We start from the raw sequence: 10,020 nt of genomic DNA on the forward strand, positions 1-10,020 counted from the left end.
CCCCTCCCTCGCTCCCTCCGCGCTCCTCCAGGACATCGCCAACGCCTGGAAAGGTCTGGAGCAGGTGGAGAAGGGCTACGAGGAGTGGCTCCTGACGGAGATCCGTCGCCTGGAGAGACTGGATCACCTGGCCGAGAAGTTCAAGCAGAAGTGCAACCTGCACGAGACCTGGACCGCTGGTACGAGGAGGGGCGAAGGAGGGTGCAGGAGGGGGAGGGTTTGAGGGTTGAAGAGAGGGAAGCAGGCAGGAAGAGAAGAGGACTGTGGAAGAAGGGGAAAATGCGGTATTTAGAATGTGGTAGTCAGAACCGATTAGTGAAAATTCTTTGTTATGTTATGTCACCCCCTACATTTTATTTACATAATTGAGAGTTCCAGGAAGCCAGATCACCATGATGTGTGTGTGTGTGTGTGTGTGGCGGGGGGTCCTTAATAAATTCCCCCACAAGGGGGGCCTGACTGAAAAAGTTTGGGAAGCAGTGATTTAGCAGACATTTTTACCTAGGATGGAAGTTATGAGTTATGAGTTATGAGCATAACACCGCTCCCCCCCACCTGCCCCTCAGGGAAGGAGGATCTGCTGTCGCAGAAGGACTATGAGTCGGCCTCCCTGATGGAGATCCGTGCTCTGATGAGGAAGCACGAGGCCTTTGAGAGTGACCTGGCCGCTCACCAGGACAGAGTGGAGCAGATCGCCGCCATCGCTCAGGAGCTCAAGTGAGTGCACGGGAGAGAGAGCGGGGGAGGAGGAATGGGGGAGAGGAGGAACGAATCGGTCGAGTAGCTCCAAACCCGGTTCCTGGAGATCTATCGTCCTGTAGGTTTTCACTCCAACCCTAACAAAGAACTCATCATTCCACGGCTATCAGATCAGTGGAATCACTTGTGCCAAGTTAAGGTTGAAGTGAAAACCTACAGGATGGTAGGATCACCAGGAACAGGGTTTGGAACCACTAGAGTGGAGAGATGAGAGGGTGAGAAAGGATAGATGGTTGGAATAGTGGAGGAATACAAGATGGAGAGGAAACGTGAGGGATGGATAAGAATGATCTTCTCATCTCTCCTCTGTTTACTGCATGTACAGTCAATGGATCTGGGAATGTTACGCCTGGTCACCTGGCCGTTAGCTCATATTACTCTGATGCATAGACTTACATCTAGAAAGGAGATGAAAGGAAGAGAGGAGACAAGAGATGGATAGTTGTGGGGGGTGTGTGGAATGCACTGTGTGGTTTTGATGGTCTTCTCTCCATGCCTCAGTGAGCTGGACTACCATGATGCTGCCACAGTGAACACCCGCTGCCAGGGCATCTGTGACCAGTGGGACAATCTGGGCACCCTGACCCAGAAGAGGAGGGACGCACTGGAGGTGTGTGCAGCCGAAACGCCCAACTCCTCGAGAGCAAAGGCTCTCATAATCCCCTTCATCCTCTATAGCAAAGGCTCCCCAAAACCCCAAATCCTCGAGAGGTTCTCAAAAAAACCGAAATCTTTGAGTGGCTTTCAAAAAATGCCAAGTCCTTGAGAGACTCTGAAAAAAACCTAAATCTTTGAGTGGCTTTCAAAAAATGCCAAATCCTTGAGAGGCTCTCAAAAATGCACAAATCTTTCAGAGGCTCTCAAAAATGCCTTCATCCTTCAGAGCCAAGGCTCTAAAAAGACCCTCTTGTGCAGGGGCTCCCAAAACCCCCATATTTTCAAGAGAACTCTGAAAAACACCCAAATCCTCAGATCAAAGTATCCTAAAAAAAAGAACAATCCCCGAGGGCAAAGACTCTATTGAACTTGACCGTATATTGAGCTGCAGTCCTCCAGGGCATTATCTTAAGAGACTTTGTGTGATTTTGTTTTTGTGGTGACACCTTTCAGCGTGTGGAGAAACTGTGGGAGACCATCGACCAGCTGTACCTGGAGTTCGCCAAGAGGGCGGCACCCTTCAACAACTGGATGGACGGAGCCATGGAGGACCTGCAGGACATGTTCATTGTCCACAGCATCGAGGAGATCCAGGTACAGGGCTCTCATGAGATCATTCCGCCACCCTCTTATGACATCACTCCACCACCCACTCTCATGAGATCACTCCGCCACCCTCTCTTATGACATCACTCCGCCAAACTCAAAGAATCGATGGAGCTCAGTTATGAGGTCATGGAATAAACCAGTGACTCCATGGGAAAGTCTGGGTCTTGGGAACAAGTAATTATTTTCTCTTCTTCCTTACCCTCATGACTTTTTCTTTCATCCCCCCATGCATTCCTATTGTGCACTCCCTCCATATCTTATCAGTACTTTTTAAAATTCTTCCATGATCTTCCTCTCCCCTCATCTGATCACATTTTCTCATTCTGGACTTTACCATCGCTCACTTCTCTCCTCTTCCTGTCACCTCTCTAGTTCTTCCTTTCTCCCCTTTCCCATGATTCTCTGCTTTCTGCAAGACCTCTCCTCTCTCTCCTAGTCTCCAAATAATAATAATAGTAATACAATTACATTTTTGTTGTGCCTTTCATAAACTCGAAGCACTTCACATTCACGGGGAGGGGAAGGGGGCTCAACCTCAGCCAGCAACCAATGTGTTGCGCCCACCTGGACGATGGACCTGGATTTCCCATGATCCCTCCTCTCGTCCTTTGCAGAGCCTGATCACGGCCCACGACCAGTTCAAGGCCACTCTGCCCGAGGCCGACAAGGAGCGCATGGCCACCATGGGCATCCAGAACGAGATCACCAAGATCGCCCAGACCTACGGCATCAAGCTGTCCGGGATCAACCCCTACACCAACCTCAGCCCCCAGGACATCAGCAACAAGTGGGAGGCGGTAAGTGACTGCAGCAGAGCCCACCTGAGCCGAGCTGGTCCGAGCTGGTCCGAGCTGGTCCGAACCAGGCTGGGGCGTTGAGGGTAGTCTCCGGTTAGGACAGGGCTGACCAATCCTGTTCCTGGCGATGGAAACTACCGTTCTGTAGTTTTTCACTCCAACCCTAAAAAAGCACACCTTACTCAACAGCTAGAGGTCTCATTGAGCTGCTAATGGAGGAACCAGGTGTGCCAAATTAGATTTGAAGTGAAAGCCTACAGGAGAATAGATCTCTGGGAACAGGGTTGGGAAGCCCTGGTCTATGATGTTCATTGCACATTTAAAAATATCTACTGTCTGCTTCATTCAAATGAACAAGCAACAAGCAACAGGATACAATCAACTGATCGGAATATTTAATGAGAATAGAATCTGCATATTACACATGCTGACATGTTTCTGTTTGGTCAGCTCTTTTCCCAGCAGAACCTTGGAACATAGGCCTTCCTATTCTTACTGAAAAGCTTGGCAATTTATGTCATAATGTGATTGAGTGCAGTCAGCAACAAAAAAGAGGCACTACAGATATAATATCTATAATAATCTGTGATGTTGAACAGCCATTAAGATGGATGAGAGATCAACAGCAAAGAAAATGGCTATAATTATAAGCGTTTATTTTGCAAGTGCTCTCATCTAGAGAGGTCTAAAAAGCTAAAATGGCAAATGGTATGTGAAATTCACAAGAGAACAAGAGCTATTATCACAGGTGCAGAATTACATAATGACTATACTATGCTGAAATAATAATAATACATACAGTTATGTATTAATATTATTTGTGCAAACCTTTTTTTATGCATGCATCCCGACGTACGTCACAGAGTAAAAGACAAAACAAAGAGACCAAATAACTATAATTAATTGTAAAAATGTGTCCGTCTGTGGTGGACCAGGTCACGTGACTCCGTCCTTGTGTCCCTGTGCAGGTGAAGCACCTTGTTCCCCTCAGAGACCAGATGTTGCAGGAGGAGGTGGCCAGACAACAGGCCAATGAGAGGCTGAGACGCCAGTTCGCCGCCCAGGCCAATGTCATTGGACCCTGGATCCAGACTAAGATGGAGGTACGGTTGGCCATGTACCCCGTTCAGACTATTGGATTCATTATGTACAACAGTGTTTCTAAGACTGGGTCGTGGGAGTGTATGATGTGGGTCCCAGAATCTGTAGCCCACTAGGTTATTGGCTCCCTCCATCTTCTCCTTAACTTCCCCCATTTTTCCCCCTCCCTCCTCCCTTTTCCCCTCCCTTTCCTCACCCTTTCTCTTTCCCTTCATCCCTTGTTCTTACCCCTGTCTTCCTTCCATCTGTCCGTCCGTAGGAGATTGGTCATGTGTCAGCAGACATCGCCGGTTCTCTTGAGGACCAGATGAACAACCTGAAGCAGTACGAGCAGAACATTATCAACTACAAGTCCAACATTGACAAACTTGAGGGAGACCACCAGCTCATCCAGGAGGCTCTCATCTTCGATAACAAACACACCAACTACACCATGGAGGTAAGAGTTACAAGAAACTATCATACTAACTATACTACAGAGATAGGAATGACAATATACTATCACCCTAACTACACCATAGAGGTAAGAGTTACTAGATACTATCACAGTAACTATACTACAGAGATCGGAATGACAATATACTCACAGCCTAACTACACCATAGAGGTAAGAGTTACTAGATACGATCACACCCATAGTCATTTGTCTTTGGTCTAAAAGCAGATATGTATCTGTCTCTCTCTCTCTCCCTCCCTGCAGCACATCCGTGTGGGCTGGGAGCAGCTTCTCACCACCATTGCCCGCACCATCAACGAGATCGAGAACCAGATCCTGACCAGAGATGCCAAGGGCATCAGCCAGGAACAGCTCAACGAGTTCAGGGCCTCCTTCAACCACTTCGACAGGGTGAGAATGGGGGTTACAGGGGGGAGAGGAAGGGGAAAAATGGTGAGGAACGCCTGTGGACCTTCGGCAAAGGAGACTGAAACAGCAATACATTGTTTTTTGGCATTGGAAGAACAGGGCAGCCTGTGGCCCAGTGGTTAAGGTGCTTGACAGGGACCTGGAGGGTTTATGGTTCAAGCCCTGGTGTAAGGCCTGTAAGGCCCTGGAGCAAGGCCCTTAACCCCGCATTGCTCCAGGGGGGATTGGCCCCTGCTAACCAACCCTAAGTCGCTTTGAATAAAAGCGTCAGCTAAATGACTGTAATGTAATGTTTCTAAAGGACAGGAGGCGTGGCCAGCTAACGTGGATGTTCCCACGGAAGGGTTGTGTCCTGTGGGCCAGTAATCACCTGTGCCCCCCAGGGGGATAAATTCTTGCTTGGGGTGTAAAGATTCACCAGTTCAAACCGATTCACCGATCCAAGTGTCTAAGATGCAGCTGTATCGATTCCAAAATGTCAAACCAGTCCAAATTCAGTTAATCTAGCCGTCAGAAGGCTGACTTTCCTATAGAAATATCAAGCTTTCTTGAGCGTGCCACTGTGAATGTGGTATTCCACATTTAAAATGAATAATGTAATTTGACGACCATGATAGGAACAAGAGGGAGAGTGAACAAGCTCCACTCAGCTGTTTCCAACAGCTCAAACATGAGAAACAGGAAACGGCTTGTCCTGGAAAAATTGTATAATGAATCTAACCTGCTATCTCCGGTTTGATCAATGGAGTTAAGCGGCCAGAAAATACAACCCATTGATTGCACTCGGGAGCCACAGAACACAGAAATGCATTTCAAATGTAATTATAAGATCATTTAGCAATGGGATGAATATATTGAATGATGATGGTGCATCTATTATGGGAATAAAATGCTGACGGCAACATACACGTTTTATAACGGGAATAATGTATGAACAGTAAATGGCCTGTAATGCTGATAATCTACAGATGGAAAACAGGTCAGTCGAAGTAGGCTACATATTGGGAGTACATGCGGAACTAACAATGGGAAATGAGAAGTTGTTCAATGCAAATTGAACCTGGCAAGTGAAATGAGTCGGTAATTAACTAAACGTAATCAAATACAAGCTGTCAGAAGATCTGTAATGACACAAGAAATGTAATTATATTAACAGGGATGCGTCACTTTAGCCCTGTGTAAACGTGCGAGCAGGTTAAGTGCAGGATTTGTGAACATGTTTCTCGTTCCTCCCCCTGCAGAAGAGGAATGGCATGATGGATCCCGACGATTTCCGTGCCTGCCTGATCTCCATGGGCTACGATCTGGTGAGTGTTGGACGCCCGGCGAGGCGCGTGCCGTTTCCAGAGCGACCGCTCCGTTCTGACCCCTGACCTCTCCTCTGATAGGGTGAGGTGGAGTTTGCCCGCATCATGACCCTGGTGGACCCCAACAACACAGGTGTGGTCACGTTCCAGGCCTTCATCGACTTCATGACCCGCGAGACCGCGGAGACTGACACCGCTGAACAGGTCATGGCCTCCTTCAAGATCCTGGCTTCAGACAAGGTGAACGCTCTCTCTCTCTCTCTCTCTCTCTCTCTCTCTCTCTCTGTCTACACCCTCACACATTCTCAAACTCACACACTGACTCACACACGCATGCACAGACGCACTTATTCAATTACTTCCTGTCCCTGTCTCTCTGACAGATCCCCTCCTGTGTTATAACTGCTGTATAAAAGTAATCTGTTCATGTTATAACAGCTGTATAGCAGTATTGTCCTCTGATCCCCTCCTATTATAACCTCTGTATAACAGTTGTCTGTTCTCCTCGGTTTCCCCCGTGTTATAACCGTTGTATAACTGTAATATGTTCAGATTATAACCACTGTATTAATCTGTTCATGTTATAACATCTGTATAACTGTATTTGCCTGTTTCCCTCCTGTGTTATAACATCTGTATAACTTTAATCTGTCCATGTTGTAACCACTGTATAACTGTAATTGGTTAATGCCATAGCCATTATATAACTGTATTCTCCTCTGATCCTATCCTGTTTCTATAACAACCGTATAACTGTATACTCTTTGTTATAACCGCTGTATAACCGTGATCACCTGATTTATAACTGCTCTGTAACAGTAATATATTCATGTTAGAAATGCTGTATAAGAGTATTCTCCTCTGATGCCCTCCTGTGTTATAACCGCTCTATAATCATAATCAGTTTGTGTTATAACTGCTGTATAACGGTTTTCCTCTGCATTTCCTCCCGCCAGGCCTACATCACAGTGGAGGAGCTGCGCAGGGAGCTGCCCCCAGAGCAGGCGGAGTACTGCATCACCCGCATGACCAAGTTCGTGGGAACGGACATCCCATCCGGCGCCCTGGACTACATCTCCTTCTCCAGCGCCCTCTACGGAGAAAGCGACTTGTAAAATCTCCCTTTCCCCCCTTCTCCTTTCCCCCTCTCTCCCTCCCCTTCGTGCTCCTGCCCCCACCCAAACCCCCTCCCCTACCCCACACCCCCACATCCAAAACACTGCCCCGAGATAGCGGGGAAAGGCGGGGGGGGATTTGCTCAGATGTTCTAGCCCTCCCCACCATAGTCTTACATCAGACATGACGGCTGGTCACATGTGCACACATCCACCAGTCACAGGACAAGCCTGAACGGGCATCTCGTGAGGACCTGTGTTTATTTATTTATTTATTTAGTTCAGACATTCTGCTCCATGTCTGAGATGGGAAGAAACTGAGATCAGTAACCTGTAGTGCAATTTACCTTCAATCCAAAAACTCCCAACCTGTGTATTCTCCTGTGGTTGTCTGAGCAAACCCCCACCCCCCCCTTCTCCGTTTCCCCTCTCCCTCTCCCTCTCCTCCTTTTAACGTAATATTTTTTGTGGAGAAAGAAAACAAGACTAATTGTCCTTTTGAATAAAGTTGGATGATGATGACGATGATGATGTTGATGATGTCGATGATGAGGGTGGTGATGATTTTTTGCAGACGCATGCTGTGTTTGTTGTAGAAACTCTGTCCTTGTGAAATTTCTTCCCCGAGTCCTTGCCCCACCCTGTCCCAAACACATGCGATGATGTCACGGTGCACTGTTAGGCATGTCAAGGGTCCTGTCATTTCCTAATCTCACGTGTAGACCCCCAACCTTTTGAACCCAAGTACCGGCTGGTACACGGCATTCTCGGAACTGCCACCATGTTACGTGTTGCTAGAACATTCTACTAAGTTAGCCAGGTAATGGCTTAATGGTATAGGTGGTATCTACATCTACATCAGGCCCTGGCTCTTCATATGTAGCAATGTTGTTTTGTATGTTTTTGAAAATTGACTGTGGGTCAGCTTGGACCCAAAGCGCAGAAGTTCGGCGGGTGCCCTGAGGCCAGGGGGAAGGTGGTCGCTCCCTATCCTGTACTTGCCAGGAGAGCCACCGATTTCACGCCAAAATACTACCGGCGAATAGTGAACAACTAGAAATGTATACAGAGGAGCACATAGAATAGAATGAGGAAATTCAGGCTCTCTTGACCCCCCCCCCTCTTCCCTAAACATAATAAAGAGGCACAGAATTGGGAGTTGGGTTTTCATACAGGGGGAAACGTGGGGTAGCCTCATGGGTTTGGCAAGTTACTTGACTGGAAACGTATTGGTGAGAAGCAGGTTTCGAACATGTTGAGATGGTACCTCCAGAACTCACCGACAGGCAAAGTCCTTCCCCCTCTCCGCTTCTCGACAGGTAGGACCTGTCCCTTAAAGATGGCCCGGTGGACAGGAAGAGTGGAGGAACAGTTCCATTGACTTAAACTGAAGCTACGCACGTTGGCGAGAGAGAGAGAGAAAATAAGAAAGGGGTTGAAGCGGGGGAGAGAGAGAACTCGATTGGGTGGAATCCCCGGAAAATAGAACTGTTCCTCCCAAACCAGTGAACGGGGGGACTTAGGCCCAGATTCTTTCATTCGCAACTCTTCACACAACATAGGTGAAAGCAGGTCAGCGGTTCGTTTAATTCCCTTGCGCTAGGTCAATCTGTGGACTTCAGGACGGCCTTCTTCATCCCCTTCGCGCTGCCCCCTGGTCATTTTCTCCATAATACACTACACTACCCCACCACCCCCCACCCTGCCGCACCCCCCCGCACCCCCCCACGAATCATGCCTGTGAATCACTTCCACACACTCGGTTCGGAAAGAAGTGACAATTCTGATGATTAAAAAAAGGGAAAATGGATTCAAATGTATAAATGTGTGTGCGCCTCTTTATTTTCTCACCTGGGAGCGTATGACCCCCACGCTCAAGTTCATTAACACACCACAGTGACGGCCACATTGGTTTCACAGTACAAAGGCTGTGGGTTCAGTTCACACAGTTCACAGTTCACCCCCCCCCCCCCCCCCCCCCGACATAAAAAAAAATCAGTTAATACAATTGTTGATGGTTAATTAGTATTAGGTTTATCCTTTGCTTTTTCCAAGTATAAATAATCATGTAAATAATACATTAAGGTAGCCTAATTGTTAAATACTAACTAATGGCAGGTTAATCTTTGGAATGTTTGTTTTAAAACTCTCTCCATTGCATTGCATTTTTGTGTGATCTCACACCTTGAAAGTAATAGATGATTATTTACTGGACACACAGTGAAAAGGAAGACCAGTGCTTTTTTGGGGGGAGACTGAAGACCCAAACATGACTACACAGGCTGTTTTATAAATTTTTTTGTTTATCTTCTGTTTACTACACACACACTCACTTTATTGTTTTTTCTTCATTACTAGTTTTCCCACATCCCCAATACTAAAGCCCCTGGAGTGCATTCAGACACAACATCTGTGAAAGAAAAGCTTAAGCAGGGTAAAATGTTTTGTAGTGTGTGCCTTTTTTTAATTTTCCCATTTTTAAGTGCAGGAATAACAGAAAATATATCAGTAAAACAACCACCTGTGCAAAAGACTCCAGTCAGAGATCAGTGCCTGTATGGGCCACAGGGTGAACTACAACAGTGGGGTGACTTAAAGGTACAATAGGTAATTTCAGACTTATGACGGTAATAACGCTCAAACCACAACACGGTTTATCCCACCCCTTTGAGAGTGCCGGCCCGTCAACTACTCTTCCACCTTTAACATGGCTTTTCAGGCTCTACCCAGAAGCCACTTCCTTATTTACAGAAACGGTAAAATCTTGAGTATAGAATAACAGAATTCGACAAAATGAATATTCATCAGGG

At 46.9% G+C, this 10,020-nt stretch overlaps 1 protein-coding gene across 1 annotated transcript in view; it reads left to right on the forward strand.

Moving 5' to 3' along the window:
* LOC133125252 (alpha-actinin-3) overlaps window positions 1–7,738 on the forward strand; it is a 32,666-nt gene extending 24,928 nt beyond the window's left edge. The window contains exons 11-21 of the mRNA XM_061237022.1: window positions 32–179; window positions 567–717; window positions 1,261–1,369; window positions 1,870–2,010; window positions 2,640–2,822; window positions 3,791–3,925; window positions 4,183–4,362; window positions 4,624–4,770; window positions 6,030–6,095; window positions 6,177–6,335; window positions 7,052–7,738. Of these exons, the coding sequence (XP_061093006.1) occupies window positions 32–179; window positions 567–717; window positions 1,261–1,369; window positions 1,870–2,010; window positions 2,640–2,822; window positions 3,791–3,925; window positions 4,183–4,362; window positions 4,624–4,770; window positions 6,030–6,095; window positions 6,177–6,335; window positions 7,052–7,210 (1,578 nt within the window). The 3' untranslated portion in view covers window positions 7,211–7,738. The remainder of the gene's footprint in view (window positions 1–31; window positions 180–566; window positions 718–1,260; window positions 1,370–1,869; window positions 2,011–2,639; window positions 2,823–3,790; window positions 3,926–4,182; window positions 4,363–4,623; window positions 4,771–6,029; window positions 6,096–6,176; window positions 6,336–7,051) is intronic.
* The last annotated feature ends 2,282 nt before the right edge of the window (window positions 7,739–10,020 follow it).

This window comes from Conger conger, chromosome 3, assembly GCF_963514075.1.
Source record: "Conger conger chromosome 3, fConCon1.1, whole genome shotgun sequence".
In the NCBI taxonomy this organism is placed as follows: domain Eukaryota; kingdom Metazoa; phylum Chordata; class Actinopteri; order Anguilliformes; family Congridae; genus Conger; species Conger conger.